At 49.4% G+C, this 19,517-nt stretch overlaps 3 protein-coding genes across 4 annotated transcripts; 1 reads left to right on the plus strand and 2 right to left on the minus strand.

Annotated features, from left to right (window-relative positions):
• Positions 1-437: 437 nt before the first annotated feature.
• Positions 438-2,102, minus strand: LOC120688839 (D-3-phosphoglycerate dehydrogenase 2, chloroplastic-like). Its single transcript, XM_039971203.1, has 2 exons — positions 2,082-2,102; positions 438-812 (listed from the first exon to the last, which is right to left on the minus strand). The coding sequence occupies exons 1-2, from the start codon at positions 2,100-2,102 to the stop codon at positions 438-440; spliced, it is 396 nt and encodes a 131-aa protein (XP_039827137.1).
• On the plus strand, positions 2,028-6,308 carry LOC120691847 (protein STABILIZED1-like). Of its 2 annotated transcripts, none has more exons than XM_039975044.1 (2): positions 2,028-4,998; positions 5,825-6,308. In XM_039975044.1, exon 1 carries the CDS (start codon positions 2,101-2,103, stop codon positions 4,966-4,968), a length of 2,868 nt encoding a protein of 955 aa, XP_039830978.1. In that variant the 5' UTR covers positions 2,028-2,100; the 3' UTR covers positions 4,969-4,998; positions 5,825-6,308. The 2 variants fall into 2 exon arrangements, with proteins under 2 accessions (XP_039830978.1, XP_039830977.1); XM_039975043.1 differs by having other exon boundaries at positions 2,028-4,993.
• A 781-nt stretch (positions 6,309-7,089) lies between these two features.
• On the minus strand, positions 7,090-8,968 carry LOC120691848 (AB hydrolase superfamily protein YfhM-like). The gene is made up of 5 exons (XM_039975045.1): positions 8,804-8,968; positions 8,481-8,698; positions 8,020-8,181; positions 7,709-7,944; positions 7,090-7,584 (listed from the first exon to the last, which is right to left on the minus strand). Exons 1-5 carry the CDS (start codon positions 8,880-8,882, stop codon positions 7,329-7,331), a joined length of 951 nt encoding a protein of 316 aa, XP_039830979.1. The 5' UTR covers positions 8,883-8,968; the 3' UTR covers positions 7,090-7,328.
• Positions 8,969-19,517: the final 10,549 nt, after the last annotated feature.

Below are 19,517 nucleotides of genomic sequence, written 5' to 3' on the forward strand. Positions count from 1 at the left end.
CGCGGCGAGCGGCGGGGCAGAGTGGCGCGGCGGTGTGCGGCGTGTCGCGACCGCGGACCCGCCCCGTGCGTGCGTGGCGCGGCAGCGTGCGGGCCCCGCGTCGCCTCGCCGCCGGCGCAGGGGAGAGAGAGACGGCCGGGCACCTGCTGGCCGGAGGGAGGCGGCCGCCGCTCGCCGAGCGCGTCACCCAGGTAAGCTCCGCCGCGGGTCGCCTCCGCATGGCTCCCCCAGCCACGGCCGCCGGCAAGCGCGCCATGCCCCGGAAGGGGATTCCCCTGCCGCCGCAGCTATGGGGTCGATGACGGAGCAGGAGCCGCAGGCGGCGGGATGCGCCGAGGCCGGCGACCTCGTCCTGGTGGCGGACTGTGGCGCGGAGGTCGACATTGTCGATCCCGACCCCCGCGCGGCCCACGACGCGGAGCCTGCCCTCGGAGGCCTCAAAGACGTTGGCCCCCGGACCTGACGATGAGCGCGTCGCAGAGCGAGATCTTGGCGCGGAGCTCCTCGGGGGAGAGGCCGTAGGAGCAGTCGACGTTGGCGAACTCGCGCAGCAGCGCGAGCCCCCCGGCGCCGAGCTTCTCAGCGACGAGCACCATGGGCTTCCCCGGGACGGCCCCGGAGGCCGGCGCCTCGGGGGACGCGGTGGATGCCGCGGGCGCCGCCGCCGCGAGGGGCGCGGGGAGGCGCGCATGCAGGGCGTGGGCCTGCGCGCGGTGGGGCAGGTGGAGGAAGGCGGGCGCGAGGGCGCCGCGCGGGGACGGGGACGGGGCGAGGAAGAAGACCGATATGAGGGGCAAAAGAGATATTTTAAGCTTCAGTTAGCTGCCGTTCCATCAAAATCTAACGGCAGTGGCACGTGAGTCCAAACAAAATTAGGTTGATGGCTGGTTGGGAGTGAGAACTTTTTTTAGTGGTACGAATGGAATTAGAAATTTTTTAATGGCTTGTAGGGAATTGCCTCCTTTCTAAATCATCACTTAACCGTGAACCGCCTCTTTCCGTCTCCCGCCACCGCCTCAAGCCTTCGACAAAACAAGCCGGCACCCTACGGCTGGCCCACGACTCCAGCTATCGGATTGGGGATTGTTCCCCACTCCCCCCTCGCGATTCCATTCTGGCAATCGCGCGCCACTTGAATTTTCAACGACCGATCCGATAGCCGCGAGATCCGGCGCGGAAGCGCGTCCTTCCCTTTTCCGTGCACGTTTTTTTTTCTCGTGATGCACTAGATATGCTCTGCTAACGTCAGGCACAGGCTAGTTTTGAGTACAATACATAGAGTACGTGCTGCACAGTGATAGACACATGTATTAGTTGATATTCTTTTTTTCTTTCCCTTTCTAAGTTTGACTTGTATTAAATCAAGTGTTATATTTTCCCTTTTCAGTATTTTTGCCTTCTATTATGTGTCTCCTAGGAAGTTTTGTTTGATAATTGTTTTCATCAAATTTATGTTAAAAAATATTTCTCGGAAAGTTGGGTAATGAACTTATGCGTAGATGTTGTTCAAGAAGTTTTACAATAATATTTTCCCGAAAAGTTGGACAGTGAACTTATGCGTAAAAGTTGCGAGAACTTATCATGAGAGTTACACTAATAAAATTTTTCGATACATTTTCTGAAAAAAAAAGTTATGCATAAGTTGTATGCTATGAAATGTTATGCTAAAAAATATTGTGTAAAAATTTCATTGAAAGAAGTTATGTGTAAAATTTCCGTGCATCATAAAAATTGTGCTGGAAAAATATTCGCTAGAAAGTTATTTAGAAAGAAAATTTATACGTAAAATTTACGTGCATAAATTATAAATTTCCAAAAGTAGAAAATTAGAGATGAGAAAAGTTTCCTAAAAAGAAAATGCACTCTCTGTCTGAAATCGAGCGCTACTTGTCTTCCTGGGGCGCGCGCGCTAATTAGCAACGTCCCTCCCCCCTCGCCGCCGCGGCCTCCCACCCCTCGTCTACACCGCCAGCCCCCGCCGCCTCCCACCCCTCGTCTACACCCCCAGCCCCCGCCGCCTCCCGCCGGCCCTACGCAGCCGTCGTCCCCGTGCCCCTCCTCTCTCCTCCCCCCCTCCCCACCTGCTCTCTCATCGGCGTCATGTCCGGCCCCACCCCGACTCCGACCCCGACCCCTCTCCCGCCGCCGCCGGCTGCTCGGCCCGCGCGGTACGACTTCCTCAACTCCAAGCCGCCGCCCAACTACGTCGCGGGTCTCGGCCGTGGCGCCACCGGGTTCACTACTCGCTCGGATATCGGGCCGGCCCGCGCGGCGCCCGACCTCCCCGATCGCTCCGCCTCCGCTGCCGCTGCCCCAGCCGTTGGCCGCGGCCGCGGGAAGCCGCCAGGCGAGGACGATGGCGACGATGACGGCGGCGACGAGGAGAAGGGGTATGACGAGAACCAGAAGTTCGACGAGTTCGAGGGCAACGACGCCGGGCTCTTCTCCAACGCCGACTACGACGACGACGACCGCGAGGCGGATGCGGTGTGGGAGAGCATCGACCAGAGGATGGACTCGCGCCGCAAGGACCGCCGCGAGGCGCGGCTGAAGCAGGAGATTGAGAAGTACCGCGCGTCGAACCCCAAGATTACCGAGCAGTTTGCTGATCTGAAGAGGAAGCTGGCCGATCTGTCTGCACAGGAGTGGGAGAGCATACCTGAGATTGGGGACTATTCGCTACGCAACAAGAAGAAGCGGTTCGAGAGTTTTGTACCAGTGCCGGACACCCTTCTTGAGAAGGCCCGGCAGGAGCAGGAGCATGTCACGGCGCTTGATCCCAAAAGCCGTGCAGCTGGTGGCACAGAGACGCCATGGGCGCAGACTCCTGTTACCGATCTTACAGCTGTGGGCGAGGGTCGTGGCACTGTGCTTTCGCTGAAGTTGGATAGGCTGTCAGATTCAGTTTCTGGGCTCACTGTTGTTGATCCCAAGGGGTACTTGACAGACCTGAAAAGCATGAAGATTACTAGTGATGCGGAGATTTCTGACATCAAGAAGGCACGACTCCTGCTGAAGTCAGTGACTCAGACGAACCCTAAGCACCCACCTGGTTGGATTGCTGCTGCTAGGCTTGAAGAGATTGCAGGCAAACTTCAGGCTGCTCGGCAACTCATCGAGCGTGGCTGTGAGGAGTGTCCAAAAAACGAAGATGTTTGGCTTGAGGCATGTCGTTTGGCTAGTCCAGATGAGGCAAAGGCTGTCATTGCCAGGGGTGTTATGTCAATTCCAAATTCTGTGAAGCTGTGGTTGCAGGCTGCAAAATTAGAGACCAGTGATCTGAATAAGAGCAGGGTGTTGAGGAAAGGATTGGAGCACATTCCTGATTCTGTGCGGTTGTGGAAGGCTGTAGTTGAGCTTGCAAATGAGGAGGATGCAAGGTTGTTGCTTCACAGGGCTGTGGAGTGTTGCCCACTGCATGTTGAGCTGTGGCTTGCCCTTGCGAGGCTGGAGACCTATGACCAGGCAAGGAAGGTACTTAACAAGGCAAGGGAGAAGCTGCCCAAGGAGCCTGCCATTTGGATTACTGCTGCGAAGCTGGAAGAGGCTAATGGGAACACACAATCAGTTAGCAAGGTGATTGAGAGAGGTATCAGATCTCTACAAAGAGAAGGAATGGATATTGATAGGGAGGCATGGCTTAAAGAAGCAGAAGCTGCAGAGCGCGCTGGATCTGTTTTGACTTGCCAGGCTATTGTGAAGAACACAATTGGCATTGGTGTTGATGATGAGGATCGGAAGCGTACTTGGGTTGCTGATGCCGAGGAATGCAAGAAGCGTGGTTCAATTGAAACAGCGCGTGCCATCTATGCTCATGCACTTACTGTGTTCCTTACTAAGAAGAGTATTTGGTTGAAAGCAGCTCAGCTTGAGAAGAGCCATGGGACTAGGGAGTCACTTGATGCGCTCCTCAAGAAGGCTGTTAACTACAATCCACGAGCTGAAGTGTTATGGCTTATGGCTGCAAAGGAGAAATGGTTGGCTGGGGATGTGCCTGCTGCTCGAGCCATTCTTCAAGAAGCTTATGCTGCTATCCCTAATTCAGAAGAGATCTGGTTGGCTGCATTCAAGCTTGAGTTTGAGAACAACGAACCAGAGAGAGCAAGAATGCTTTTGGCTAAGGCCAGGGAAAGAGGAGGCACTGAGAGGGTTTGGATGAAATCTGCCATTGTTGAAAGGGAGCTGGGGAATGTGACTGAGGAAAGGAGGTTGTTAGAGGAAGGTCTGAAGCTATTCCCCTCATTCTTCAAATTGTGGTTAATGCTTGGACAGATGGAAGACCGCATTAATCGTGGAGCAAAGGCCAAGGAGGTTTATGAGAATGGCCTGAAGCACTGCCCTAGTTGCATCCCTCTTTGGCTTTCTCTGGCCAGCTTAGAGGAGAAGATTAGTGGCTTGAGCAAATCCCGTGCTGTTCTCACAATGGCAAGAAAGAAGAACCCAGCTACACCTGAACTCTGGCTTGCAGCAATTCGAGCTGAACTGAGGCATGCGAACAAAAAGGAAGCTGATGCTCTGCTGGCTAAGGCACTACAAGAGTGTCCAACAAGTGGTATTCTGTGGGCTGCCTCTATTGAGATGGCATCACGCCACCAACGTAAAGGGAAGAGTTCAGATGCTATCAAGCGTTGTGATCATGATCCACATGTCATTGCAACTGTGTCCAAACTCTTCTGGCTTGAGAGGAAGGTTGATAAAGCTAGGACTTGGTTGAACAGGGCTGTTACTCTTGCTCCTGATATTGGGGATTTTTGGGCATTGTACTATAAATTTGAACTTCAGCATGGAAATGCAGACACTCAAAAGGATGTCCTGAAAAGATGTGTTGCAGCAGAACCAAAACATGGTGAAAAATGGCAAGCAATAAGCAAGGCTGTTGAGAACTCACATCAGCCAGTTGAGGCTCTTTTGAAGAAAGCTGTCCTAGCTTTTGATGCAGATGAAATTCTCAATGCTGCAGGCGCCTAGACTCCGAGATCATATATATATTTTTGTAAGATATTTGGTGAATGTGTTCCATGCAGTTCTGATAAATTTCCGCAGTCAGAAATTTCTGTTTGCTTCTTTATGAGCTATTTTGTCTTTTTTGATCTTTTATTTATATTGTTGAGTTAATATGTAATCATCGAAAGTTGCGAGTAGGTGGTTTAAGATGAGCATAGTTATTATTTTGGCTGCATAATTAAGTACCTCTCTCATGCTTCAGATATATCTCGATCTATGGTAAGTCTAAAGTGTTTTCAAGTTCTGTAGACAGATTCTGTTGATGCTTTATTGTTTGCAGCTTGATGCGGAATTTTACTTTTATGGGTTAACTAATTTTGGTCTTCCATTTGTTTTGAACTTGTCTTTACCTTGTTCCCTGTGACACTAAGGTTCTGCAAGGCGGAAGGATATATTTAGTCACCTTATCTATTTGCCATATATTTCGTTTAAGCGAGGTGGTTTCTTCTTTATTTCTTAGGCTGACAAGCAGTCAATATTAACAGAATTGGGTGGAGATTGGCATGGTAGTTATAGGTTAAAAGCACATGACAGCTAGCAATCTGGTTTACAAACATTCTGATGGGTTAAATGATCAATCAGAGAGGTGCCTCCATCTAACTTCTGTGAATGCACATTTTCGCGGCTTGAGTGGCTGGGACCCAAACCAGTACCTGTGAACTTACGTTTTGTACATTGAAACAAAGTTTTCCTTACAATTTCTTTTCTTTATTGAAATATAGTTGGTAGTGCTCTCATGATATTTTGTTAGCTTTCTTTTCCTCTGCTCAAGTTTGCCCTGCATGCTATTTTCTGTTCCTGATTTCGTGTCTTCTTACAGATCTGTACCCTAGATACCTTCTACTGGAATGACAGAAGAAAGAGCTGGGCAGAGGGCTGGGTTGGACTCCAGTGATCAGCTTTTGTTGGTAGTGTCAGCTACCGAACTATTTGTGCACCACGTTTGAGAGTGGAAGCTTAGGTAGCGAAGCATATGACCAATTTGCCTGTTAGGAGATGTTATGTCAACCTCAGTTGCACTTTCCAACTGGGGCATGTGACTGTGCGCATGTATTGAAAGGCTATGCATTGGCAGAGATACACTAAGCTTGGTTTTCTTGATTTCTTTCTGTAGTTTAGAGTTTTATTTCTTTTGTTTTTAGATCCTCATTTGAGGTTTAGAGTCTAAGAACTCTTGTAACGTTTGGCCGTAGGCATTCACATTTGAATTCAGATGTGAATGTTTAAGGCTGGGATTTTCCTTTATCTAAAAATATACTAGAAATCATTTGAACCTAGTGTATATGTGCTACTTTATTTGCACAGTGTGGATTCTGTCATTACCGATATTCTGTTTTGATACGGAAAATCTGAACAGAAATGTCCTTCAAGTTCGTTCGGAGAACAATGAAAATTTGATGAAATGCCTAGGATGTTTAGGCTTCATTGTGAATTGTTTTGTTCGGACTAATGCTTTCTGCAATGATACAATCTATGCTTTTGTTGTTGTTATGCTTTTTTGTTTAGCTTCTGCTTGATATCTAATTTCGGTTTTCCTGGGGGATTTCCTCGGCTAAGGAACTTCTGTTTAATTCTCTTTATGCCCACAGGTTTAAATCTTCTGCATACTAACATTGGAATGGCTGAAGAAAGTAACAGTTTTGCAAGTAAATATTTTCTGTCAGGAATCAGCACCGGAACCTGACTGATTTCTGTCAGGACTCAGGAATCAGCTCCGGAACTGGATTGATTTCTGCTCGCTGCCAAGATGAGTTTGCAGCACTGCCCCAAGACAGAAGAAATGCTCGTTTGAGTTTTCAGCCAAGACATAAACAAGCTCTGTTTTTTCCACATTGCACAAGGAAACAGTCTGTATATTTGGGCTGGTTGGAACCGAACCTGATCAAGCTAAAACAGTCTGTATATGAAGTGGCTTGGGGCAACCAGGTCCAAAATACAGCGCCTCCATCCCTCGGTTGCGTCGCTGTGCGTATCTAGATATTACATGTGCATGAATTTGGTTCTGGGGCATGGGCACGGAAAATGATTTCACTCTGCACAAAATGACACTGAAGAATCATAAGATGGATGAGCTAGTGTTCCAAGTGGACAAGAATATGTATATTGTTCTTTGAAAGAGAAAGAAGTATGTATATTGTTGATAAGTACCAAGATTATACATTTACAAACAGAATACACTATACCCTTGCTTCAAGCATAAATCGCATACTCACAACAATGCCAGAGGTCACAGCTGACAGATTCCTTTATTGGAGATCCATATAAAACAGGGCTCATGGAATCGAGCAGGCCTGAGGTGCAGCTAGCGCGGTCAACTTTAGCATCTACGCAGCCACTGGAACCGGATGGTCCTTCAAGAAGCCAATGAGCAGCTCATTCACCTTGTCAGGGAACTGCTCCTGCACGAAGTGGCTTCCTTCAGGGACGTAGGCGATCTTCAGGTCCGGCGCAAACATCCCCATGGTGCCTTCTTTCAAAACGGACTCGAAGAGCTTGTAGACGTAGTCTTTCACCCCCATGACGACAAACACCGGGACTTGGAACTTTGGATCCACAATCGTGTGCCTCTTATGGAGTGATCTATCAAAAGATCAAATGCAGCAGAAACAGTTAGACACACCTAACTGGATAAGCCAGCCTAACTGAAGCACGGAAGAAAATGGCAGCGATGGTCTCAACTCTCAAGCCATGTTTACCACTTTACCTGTATGGCATCTTCAGTGGATACCGGAAACCGGACTTCTCATAGAGGGATGCGTAGACAGCGAGATCCTCCTCACTGAACCACTCTGGAAGGGGCGTCGACAAGTCTGCTAGGTCAGTGATCTCTTGATCTGCTTTCGCTATGGGGATCTCACTGCCTGAGAACAGAATGTAGATGGTTCGCACAACTCTCTTGACATCGTACCTGTCGAAGTCCGCCTCCGCTCTTCCAGGTTCCTACAAGCACAGGGTCAGATGACGTGCAAACTCTGTGCTCAATACCGAATGGGAATGCTGTGGTCAGAAAACAACCAGCCAACGCAACATGTAGAATCCTTCCGGCATGGTGGCGAAGGAGGAAGTGAAAGGAGTGAAAGGGATGCCTAAGCACATCACACCGCAGACTCGATCAGGGTGCCGGAGAGCGAAATCGTAGGCGGGCACGGCTCCGAAATCCTTCCCCACAAGGAATGCCTGCATTGGAGCGAAATGGAGGTTGCAGAAACACCTATGGCATGATCTCTGGTTTCATTTGGGTGAAGTGCTGTAGAATATACTCGTTACAATGATGATAGGAAAACAATCTCTGACCCTCCATCGAAGTGCAAAAACACTAGTCTATCTGATGACACTGCTGAATTAGATGTCTCATTTTCTGTCATTATGGTACCATATTGATGGATCAAATGAGTACAGTTTACTGCTAGTATACGAGTACTTCTTAAGCTAGTAGTATGGACTAGCACCCATTGTGGAAGCGGTGATCCTGATACCTTGGGGACAGAGAGGGCGTCGAGGATGCCGAGGAGGTCATCCAGCAGGTCGTCGTACGACACCTCCTCCTCCACCGGCGGCTGGTCGGAGAGCCCATAGCCGCGCCAGTCCGGCGCGACGGCGCGGTACCCGGCGGCGGCCACGGCTACCATCTGGTGGCGCCACGAGTACCAAATCTCCGGGAACCCGTGCAAGAACACCACCGTCCCCTTGTCGCCTGCGCCGAAACACACCGGGAGTCCGGGAGGCCGGTTCTAGCTTTAGACCGTGCCACGCTGAGCTAGAACGAGCGAGAGCAAGAAGACAACCAAGCGCTGCGCACCTTTGCCGGCCTGGGCGACGTGGAGGTTGAGGCCTCGGATGGGGATGTGCCTGTGCTCGATCTGCTGCTCCATGTCCATGGCTTCGCCCTTACCACCAAGCCTCTCTCTCTTTCTCTCTCTCTGCAGAAAGAAAAAAAATCTTCTAACCTTCCTGCCTGTCTTTCTCCACTGAAATAGAGGCCTTGCTATGACACGGTAGCGGATACTGTTCGACGTTCAAGATTGTAACAGAACTGGATGCGCACGGTTTGAGTTTGACCAGTGGAAGAAAACCAGCGCAAGAGCAGCGAAAAGTCGTCTACTTTCTTCGGCCGTGTTTAGTTCCAACGAAAAAAATTTGCGATAGAATCTTACTAATTTGAAGTACTAAATGAAGTCTATTTATAAAACTTTTTGCACAGATGAGTTGTAAATCGCGAGACGAATCTAATGATACTAATTAATCCATAATTAGCGGATGATTACTGTAGTATCACTGTTGCGAATCATGGATTAAGCAGTCTCATTAGATTTGTCTCGCGATTTACAGCTCATTCGTGCAAAAAATTTTATAAATAGACTTCATTTAATATTTCATATATATATCAAAATATTCGATGTGATGTTTTTTTATGTTTACGAGATATACGGATAAAAATCTAAACAGGGCCGTCTAGCAGTGCGCACTGCGCACCAGAAAAATCCTGTACACTTTTCAGCGCGTGGTCGACCCCTCGGAAGGCAGGCTGGAACGCCTCACGGCCGCCGAGGCCCCCCCGCCGCAGCCTCCCTGTCGTCGCCCCGCCCTTGGACACCATCGCCTGGCCTGCTCTTGACACATCACTTGCCGTATTGCTATGGAGGGATGTAGGGAGCTTGCTGGTGCTGCATAAGCAGAAGCGGATGGTGCTGCTACTGCACCACCAAATCCAATTTCCAATTATTGGGAAACTGAAGTGTCCCCTCGTAAGAGTTGATTCAAATGTAATACAAATATCAGTCTCAAAAGACTGATAACATATTTATTACATCAGATGGTACATTACCGTACAACTCTATGCGGTAATGGGCAATGAAGCGCCACCATCGCGAGGACAAGAACTAAAACCCAAACAAGAACGTGAACCATGTAAAGATCATCAGAGTCTTGCGCCATACGAAGCTTTCTGCGGGTGACCCTAACCACAGGCAAGGTTGGGTGCAGAACGGAACCCCTACTCAACGTCCTCGGGAATAAATTCTGGATCTTCCTCTGTAAAAAATAAGCAAGAGTGAATACAAATGTACTCAGCAAGTCCAACCCCACCCACGGAGGGGGATAACACAGATTTCATGCATAGGATTAATCAAGGATAAGGCTATCGGTTAATTTGCGGTAAAGCTAATTTTATGCAAGGGTTTATTTTGAAAGAAGAGTTTTCATAAAGTAATTTTTATCGTAACCGAATAACAAAATGTGGTTGATTCTCACAGAATCCAAGATTTTAAAAGTTGCTACCGGATTCCTCATCCGCCGTAGCACACGGCACTACTGCCGGACACTTTTCAAAAACAACTCACGCCATCCCAACCATCCCCAGAAGAAACGCTAGTTATGTGACCAAACCATAACCTGCTCAATACCGCGAGCACGGCTATTCGAATAGGTTTTATACTCTGCAGAGGTTGTACACTTTACCCACGAGTGGGGTACCGCGGCACGATCACCTTGGTGCCGGTGCGAATCCCAACAAAGCAATTACCCACCTTAGCTGAGCCTGGCTAGCCAACACGGACTCCACCAAGGGGTTACCCTACCAACGAGGGCTAACCGGGGCATAAGTCACCCAGATCCTATCCCGTTTCCTTGGCCACCCGTTGCTCTCAGCTCTCCTAATGACTAACAGACCGGCTAGTGGGATTTATGCTAAGCCGTTGCCACATATTTCGGTCGAGTGGTTTTACGATGGATTGAGTTAGGCAAGACGTCACAACAACTCGGTCCTTAACTGTGACAAAATGGATATTTTCCAACCTTGCTCAACCACACAGGTACGAGCACACCATTTGGCGTTCCACACAGGAATCACCATCCATCTCATCTAAACATGTCTTTCTTTTATTTCCCAAAAATCCCATTTTCCCCATTTTGACACTCACGCTTTTCTTTGTTTTGAAAACACTTTGTAATAATATTTGAAGTGTAATGAGTAACCGGGTCCTAAACATTCTAGTAGGGTTTATCATCCAAATAGAGCAAATCATATTTAGAGACAAACCTAGATTATCAAGGAATGATTATAAAAATCAAGGGGTGGCTATCCAACCGGGTTTTAGCAGTAAAAGCATATGCAGTTTTGTAAAACAGGAAAATAGGTTGTGTTTATAAAACTAGGACAAAATATGCATCAAAGGATGAGATTGAACTTGCCGTCTTCGAAACCTTCCGGGAGCTCTGGCTCGCGGTACGGGTCTTTGGGCTCCTGTTCGTGGTACTGGCCTCCAAGTTCTTCTCCGGGCTCGCGGTACTGGCCAGGAAACTCCTCGACGGGCTCTCCCTCGATCACACCGGTATCTACGGCGCACACAAACAAGCACACAATAAAAAAAGAAATAAAAGTTTTATCGTTGAGTTCGAATCAGGAAAAATTAAGATATGGAGATAGGAGTAATATTTTTAGGTGTTTTTCTAATGGCATTGCCGAAATCATGTTAGAAATGGCGTGGCCGAGTTTTGGGGCAAACAGAGGATTTTTGGCGCATGAAATGACAGGTCGAAGAGGCCTTTAGGGGCTAAACCGGGGTTTAGGGGCCTCTTTGTAAATAGTTTTGAGGGTGGAAGGACTTGATCATAATTTCTGAAAATTATGGGGGCTACTCTAAGAATTAGGCAGGGATTTATCTGTAAGTATTTTATATGGTGGAGGGAATAATTCTTGAAAAGAGAGGAAGGAAGGGGCTCTTTTGGAAAAAAAGGCTACAATAGAAAGGGGGTTCTTTGAAGAAAAGGAAAAAGGCCAGGGGGGTTTTGGACAATTTCGCCCCTTCTTCTTCCTCCCGTCGCAGAGAACAGAGGAGGGAGGGGCGCACGGCGGCGGTCGGGGGTTGGCGGGAAACGGAGAGGGCGGCGAGAGGAATCTATCCCCGCTCTCACCTCGGGCGGAGTGGCAGCGAGGAGGCGGCGCGACTGTGGCACACGGTGGGCGGCTCCGGCGTGCGTGGCAGCGGCGCTGTGGGCAAGGGGCGGGGGCGCGGTGGCGGACGCGGTTGTGGTGGTGGTGGGCGACGTCGAGGGCCCTTTTATATGCAGGGAGGGGCGCGGGGCAGGGGGCGCCGGTGGCCGGTGGCCGGCAAGCTCTACTGAGCTTTAATGGAGGTGGGGGCAGTTCGGTGGTGCGGAGGCGGCGGCAGCGTGGACGCGCGTTGGTGGGCGGTGGCGCCTAGCGGGGGAGGCGCAGCCAGGGAAGGAGGGGCGCTGTGCAGGGGACGGGCGGCGGCCAATGGCGGGTCGACGAGCGGCGGCCGTGCGAGCTCTTTCTGCGGCGATCACGGTGAGCGCGAGGGTCGAGGCAGGCAAGCGGGTACGGCGGTGCAGGCAGGGGCGGCCGCAAGTGGAGGGGAGGTGGCCTGTTGTGGCACTCGGCGCTGCCGAGCTTGCTCTGCTCGGCGCGTGCAGCGCGTGGGGAAAAGGAGAGAGGGGGAGAGAAGGAAGAAAGGAGGAGAAAAAGAAAAGGAGAAAAAGAAAAAGGGGAGAGGGAAAAGAAAAAGAGAAGAGAGGGAGGCGTCGGCGCGATTCGCGGCGGCAGTCGGCCACGCGCGTGAGCTGCGACGTTCGGTCGGTCAGCGACGGTCGCGAGCGGCTTCGGCGGGAAGCGACGCCCACGCGGAACGAAGAAAGGTGAAACAAGGAGGGGATGGCGATTGATTTCGGTGTCGGGACGGCGGATTGCCGGGAAAGATTTCGGGGAATCAGGATCTCGGACATAAAAGGATTTGGAATGATTTGAGCTCAGCGTCGAAAAGATTTTGAAATAATTTTTAGCGAGTGGTTTAATTGAATGAATTTTTACGGATGTTACAAACCTACCCCACTTAAAATGAATCTCGTCCTCGAGATTCGGCTGGTTCCTAAAGAGATGGAGAAACTCCTTCTTCAGAGCATCTTCGCGTTTCCACGTAGCTTCTTCTACTCCGTGTCTGCTCCGTTGCACTCTGCAAATCCGTACTTCTGAGTTCCTTATTCTTTTTGTGACAGTGTCCAGAATTTTGACCGATACTTTCTGGTATCGCAGGTCTGGCTGCAAATCTATTGCCTCCACTGGGACGTGTTCTGTCTCGGGTACCCTCAAACACCTTCTTAATTGTGAGACATAGAACACCGGGTGTATATCTGACATTCCTTCTGGTAGTTGGAGTCGGTAGGCTACTTTTCCAACTTTCTTTAGTACTTGGTACGGTCCAATGTACCGAGGGGCTAACTTTCCGTGTACTTAAAACCTTCGGGTCCCTCGAATAGGTGAAACCTTGAGATAGACGAAGTCTCCTGGATTGAAACTTATTTCTCGTCTTTTTTTGTCCGCATAGCTCTTCTGTCTGGACTGGGCTGCTTTTAATTTTTTGCGGATTTCTGCTACTCTTTCTTTTGCTTACTTTATGAGGGCTGGTCCAACTAATGAACACTCTCCTACTTCTGACCCCCTTAGAGGGGTTCTGCACTTTCTCCCATAGAGAGCCTCAAATGGCGACATGCCTAAGCATGCCTGATAACTGTTGTTGTATTCGAACTCTGCATAGGGCAAACTCTGTTCCCAATCTTTACCATAGGTAAGGACACATGCCCTTAACATATCCTCCATAATTTTATTCACCCTCTCAGTCTATCCATCAGTCTGCGGGTGATAGGCCGAACTAAAATCCAATTTGGTCCCCATGGCCTTATGCAGACTTTTTCAAAACTTGGAGGTGAACTGGGTCCCTCGATCTGAAGCGATTCTACTAGGCACACCATGGAGTTTTACTATATTATCCACATAGAGCTGGGCTAGCTTTTCTCCTCAATAGTTGGTCCGTACGGGTAGGAAGTGAGCGACTTTGTTGAGCCGGTCCACTATTACCCAAATGGAATATAAACTTTTTGGGTCTTAGGCAATCCCACCACAAAATCCATTCCTATCTCATCCCATTTCCAAACTGGGATAGGTAGGGGTTGTAGTAATCCTGCTGGCTTCTGATGCTCAGCCTTGATCCTGGGCAATGTCTGACTTTATTCCATTCCACCAATACTTTTGTTTTAAATCCAAATACATTTTGGTGGACCCTGGGTGTATGGAATATACCGAGTTATGAGCCTCGTCCATGATCATTTGCCGAAAGTCCTCTTCTTTGGGCACACAAATCCTATCTTTATACCACAAGGTTTCCTTATCGTCCACTCGAAAATCCGGTGCTTTGTTCTCTCCAGTATGTTTGCGGATTTTCATTAAATCATTGTCCGAACCTTGGGCTTTTCTGATGCTATCCTCCAGGGTAGGTTGAACACTCAGCATGTGGCTGGAGCCTCGAGGGACAATGTGCACATTCAATCGTGCCATTTCCTCTTGCAAATGAGCATCCTTGGGTCCATAAGGTTTCCGGCTTAATCTATCTGCTATCACGTTTGCTTTACTAGGGTGGTAATAAATTTTCACATTATAATCCTTGACCAGTTCTAACCATCTTCTCTGCCTGAGGTTTAGATCTGGTTGGGTGAAGATATACTTCAGGCTCTTATGATCCGTGTATATCTCACACTTGTTTCCAATCAGGTAGTGCCTTCAAATCTTGAGGGCATGCACTACGGCTTCAAACTCCAAATCATGTGTTGGGTAATTTTGCTCATGAGGCTTGAGCTGTCGGGAGGCATAAGCTACTACCTTCCCGCCTTGCATGAGGACACATCCTAACCCTTGGCGGGATGCGTCACAATAGACGACAAAATCCCGGTGAATATCTGGTAGGGTTAGCACTGGGGCGGTTGTCAATCTTCTCTTCAATTTCTGAAAACTCTTTTCGCAGGATTCTGTCCAAACAAACTTCTTTTCCTTCTTAAGCAGCTCCGTCATGGGCCGGTCTATCTTGGAGAATCCTTCAATAAATCTCCGATAATACCCAGCTAATCCAAAAAAACTTCTGATTTCACTAACATTAGTTGGTTGCTGCCATTTGGAAACCACTTCGACTTTCTCAGGGTCGACTGCTACTCCTTCTGCGGTCAGAATATGACCAAGGAAAGCCACTTGCTCCAGTCAAAATTAACATTTGCTGAATTTAGCATAGAATTTCTGCGCTCTCAACTTTTCCAAAACTACCCGCAGATGTTGCTCGTGTTCCTAGACACTCTTGGAGTAAATAAGTATGTCGTCGATAAAGACTACGACAAACTTATCTAACTCATCCATAAACACCTTGTTCATGAGGTTCATGAAATAAGCAGGTGCATTAGTGAGTCCAAAAGATATCACAGCAAACTCAAACTGCCCATAACAGGTGACAAAAGCTGTCTTTGGGATGTCACTTTCCTTAATCTTGAGTTGGTGATATCCTGATCTCAGATCAATCTTGGAAAAGTACTCGGCTCCTTTTAACTGATCGAAGAGATCATCAATTCTGGGGAGAGGGTACTTATTTTTTATGGTAATCTCATTCAGTGCATGATAATCTACACACATCCTCATATTCCTGTCCTTCTTCTTGACAAATAGGACTGGGTCTCCCCATGGGGATGAACTAGGTCTGATAAAACCACTTTGTTGTAACTCTTCTAGTTGTTTCTTCAGCTTTGCTAGTTCTGAGGCTGCCATCCTATAGGGTCTCTTGGCTATGGGAGAGGTCCTTAGGACAAGGTCAATGGGGAACTCTATGTCCCGGTCTGGTGGCATTCCAGGGAGTTCGTCGGGGAAAACATCAGGGTATTCATTCACAACTGGAACTCCTTCTAAGGATTTCACAACCATCATGAAAACTATTGTGTCTGGTCCACTTCCCAGAGTATGGCAGGTCACTTGCATCCCATATGAGTTGGTTAGGTGTACTACCTTGTCAGCACAACCTATGAGGTCATTGTGTAGACTTAACCAGTCCATTCCAAGGATCACATTTATTTCTTTAGACTTAAGTACTACTAGATCTGCTAGAAATTCTACCCCACTTAAATTGATCCTTACCCGGGAACAACTCAGTTGACACTTGATGTCACCTCCAGGCGTTTGGGTCAATAGGGGTATTTTTAGTAGTATCGTAGGTATTTTATGCTTATCCACAAAGCTTGACGATATGAATGAGTGTGATGCTCCAGAATTAAATAATTCTGTTGCCAGAGTTGAGCTGACTAGGAACTCACCAAGTACTACTCCTTGTGCACCCTGAGCCTCCTGCGCGTTGATGTGGTTGACGCGGGCTCGTCCATAAGGCTGCTGGTTGTTGCTGTTGCCCTTGTTATTGATGCCGACGGGGACACGGTTGGCTCCGGATACATGTGGCCTAGGCCCATTCACCAAGATAGAGAAGGCCGATGCAGCAGGCTTGTTTCTGGCATATGGGTAGTTGGCAATGTAATGCCCTGTCTCACGGCAGTTGAAACAGGCCCTAGCATTGTTGTTGTTGGTGGTGACTTGGCTGGCATTGCTCTGCGGGGCCTTCATGGCGTTCTAGCTCCTGAACTATGTGTTAGGGGCGTGGGGGCCTGTCACTTGGGACTGGGTCCTATACTGCATTGGGGCCTGAGATCTTGGTGCAGTATAGCTGGAGCTTCTTGGTTTCTGGAAGCGGTCCTACTGGCAGGCCTTGCTTTCCAGGAACTTATGCTTGTTTTCTTTCCTTTCTTCAGCTTTGGCCCTTTCTGTGAGAATGTCCATGTTCATCAGAGTATTGAAGTCTGGGTATATCTGAGGGGTAAGCAAGGTCCGGAGTTCTGGGCTCAATCCCTTCTTGAACATGTCCTGCTTCTTTTCATCCTTATCCACTTCCTCTGGTGCATAGCGGGCAAGTTCCATGAACTGGTAGGTGTACTCTTCCACTGACTTGCTCCCTTGCTGCAGTTTGCGGAACTCATCCGCCTTGCACTTCATGGTGGCTGTGGGGATATGGTAGCGGCGGAACTCCTTCACAAATTCATTCCAAGTGATGGTGGAGGCATCTTCGGCAGCTGCACAGTAATTCTCCCACCAAGCTAAGGCAGTTCCAGTGAGTTGGTGAGCTGCCAGAAGAACCTTGTCTCGATCTTGGCACTCGAACGGCTCGAGCTTCCTCTGAATCACACACAGCCAGTCATCTGCCTCCAAAGGGTTGCTGGATCCGGCAAAGGTTGGTGGCTTGGTTCTCAGGAAAGCTGTCAGCTTGTCATTCATGGTCTGCTCTCATGGCCGCTTTATTGATGAGGTGGCCAGGGCTTCCAGTATGAGGGTCTGATTGCTTATCGCCTGTGCCAAGTCCCCGAAAGGTGGAGGTGGTGGTAGTGGTGCTTCTCCTTGGTTTCCTTCTCCGTTCTGGCTCACTTCCTGTTCTCCCTGAAGAGGGTCCTGTCTGTTAGGCGGTCCTCCCGCGCCAGGGGCTGCAGGGTACAACTGTGGGAGACTCTCGAACCGCGTCAGGAAGACATCTGTAGATTGGGTAGAGTCTTTGTGAGACTGAGATTAGGATTAAGTGATGTTCAAGTTATTTAGTTCGTATTTTTTTTGAAAAGGCAGAATCCACCTCCTGCCGATAAGCATACAGATTAATAAGCACACAGGCTAGCAAACAACAAGCACAAACAACTTCATTACTGCAAGGGGTACAATACTGGGGCAAGGCCAAAATACGTACTACATGACTGGGTACAAAGGCCACAATTAATGGTACAACTTAAGCCAAAGGGGCTGGGGGGCTTTTTCTAGGGTTGCTTCTGGACATGCTACTCGCGGGACGAGCCTTCTTCTGGGATGGAGTGTGCCTCCAGGGGAATGAGCAGTCCTCTCTCGTCATTCTCTGGGTTTCCATTTTTCAAGGGTTGCTCACCAGCTTCTCCTTCAACGGTGGCAGTAGGCCCTTTCGGGTTCTCGGGTGGGGCTTGTGGGATCTCCAAAAGTGGTCCCCATCCTATGATGGGCGTCCCAAGTAGGACATGGGTTTTCCCAATTGCCGGGACTGGCATTCCACTTCTGGTCCATTCTTGCATACGCCGGTCCCGGGCCTGCCTGAGGCTCTCCTGGGCAACCGCTTCACTACTGACCGCGGTTGAGGCTCTTGCCTCGGCTTGAGCCACCCGGATCTGATGCATTCTTACCGCGAGCTCTGCTTGCTCGGCCCGATGGGTCTGCTCCCTCAGGATGCTAGCTTGCTCGTCAAAGAGCTGATCCAAGGAGGCTAGGTAAGTAGCCACTTGGTACAGGGGGTCCTCTTCATGGCGGCGCCGTTCCAGGCTTCTCATGCGGGCCTCCCAAACTGGGGTTCTGACGGCAGGAGGAAAGAACCTCATTGGAGTGGGGGCAAGGTGTCCCTCAAAAATTCAGCACAGATAACGGAGCGCCTTCCTGACGACCAAGGGATATGTGTCTTGGTACCTAAACCCCGTGGCGGTCACTCGCCATGGCTGGATGTCCGGGTAGCGGTCACTTTTGGCGATGACCAGGTTCACCCTGCAGCGGAGGGTACCATGGTGCTCGTACTCCCTGCTGTTGTACCTTGGGCGTTCCGAAACACCAAGACTCTCCAGGGCATTGATCAAAAGGCTGGGGAAGCCAGGTGCAGCTTGGCAAATGCCCTGGGTCCATCCTTCCTCAGCCATCTAAAAACAAAAATAGGGTGAACAAGCTTTGCACAGATACTTGGGTACAAAGGGAATAGATAGTCCTTATTAATACAACAGGGTGGGGTACATTTTCCATGGATACACGATTATTAGGATAGCGGCTCTAGCTTAGGTGTACTACTCTCCTATCATGGGGACTCTTCCTCGATCTGGATAGAGCACTTCTTTGGTGGAAGACACTGCTCCAACGCCTCATCTTTGGTCTGAGTACCCTTATCCCAATGGATTTCTTCGGGTTCTTCTTCTAACAACCCAGCTTCTGTCCTAAGCGCCTCGTAGTTTTGCCATTGAGTTTGGAGAGCGGCCAGGGAGTTTTCTGCTCGTATGGCTCTTATCCGTTTTAACTCCATCTCTTGGATTGCCTTTTCTGCCCTGCGGATTTGGTGTTTCAGTTGTGCCGCCTGTTCGCGGTAGAGTTGGTCCAGGCCGGTGAGGTTTATGGATAGGTGGGAGACCGTATCTTCTAGTTCTTCTTCTTCCCTCCCAAGTCCTCTCATCCGGGCAATCCGTGAGCATCCTCTTCCTTCAGTAGGCGGGAAAAATCCCATAGGAGTCTGCTGAAGATGATGTTTGTAAACCACACGCAGACGTCGCAGGGCTTTTCGGGCGGCCTTTCGGTAGGTGTCTGGGAAGCAAAAGCCAGTGGTGGAGATGAACCAGGGTTCCACGTCAGGATAGCAGGTGCTATTTCCCACGAAGATCATCATGCCGCACCGAAGGGTGCCCCTGGAGTCGTACTCCTGGTAGGTGTACTCCGGTGGGTCCACAACTCCGACGCGTTCCAGGCTGATTAGCAATAACTTAGAGAGGCCAGGCTCTGCGGGGCAGATTCTGCCACTCCATCCATTGTCAGCCATCTGGAACAGGGCAAGCGTCAATGGTGGGTGTGTGTGTGAAAAAAGGGTTAAACAAGGAAAGTCCTAATGTGG

The sequence above is a fragment of the Panicum virgatum genome, chromosome 9N (assembly GCF_016808335.1).
Source record: "Panicum virgatum strain AP13 chromosome 9N, P.virgatum_v5, whole genome shotgun sequence".
In the NCBI taxonomy this organism is placed as follows: Eukaryota; Viridiplantae; Streptophyta; class Magnoliopsida; order Poales; family Poaceae; genus Panicum; species Panicum virgatum.

What these genes read in the sequence shown, in the direction of transcription:
- LOC120691847 (XM_039975044.1), top strand. Translation starts at nt 2,101, where the DNA reads ATGTCCGGCCCCACCCCGACTCCGACCCCGACCCCTCTCCCGCCGCCG.
- LOC120688839 (XM_039971203.1), bottom strand. Translation starts at nt 2,102, where the DNA reads ATGACGCCGATGAGAGAGCAG. An exon ending in TGACGCCGATGAGAGAGCAG is followed by an intron (nt 813 to 2,081) that starts GTGGGGAGGGGG and finishes AGCTAACTGAAG; the next exon opens with CTTAAAATATCTCTTTTGCC.
- LOC120691848 (XM_039975045.1), bottom strand. Translation starts at nt 8,882, where the DNA reads ATGGACATGGAGCAGCAGATCGAGCACAGGCACATCCCCATCCGAGGC. An exon ending in CGTCGCCCAGGCCGGCAAAG is followed by an intron (nt 8,699 to 8,803) that starts GTGCGCAGCGCT and finishes GTTTCGGCGCAG; the next exon opens with GCGACAAGGGGACGGTGGTG. An exon ending in ACGCCCTCTCTGTCCCCAAG is followed by an intron (nt 8,182 to 8,480) that starts GTATCAGGATCA and finishes GCTCCAATGCAG; the next exon opens with GCATTCCTTGTGGGGAAGGA.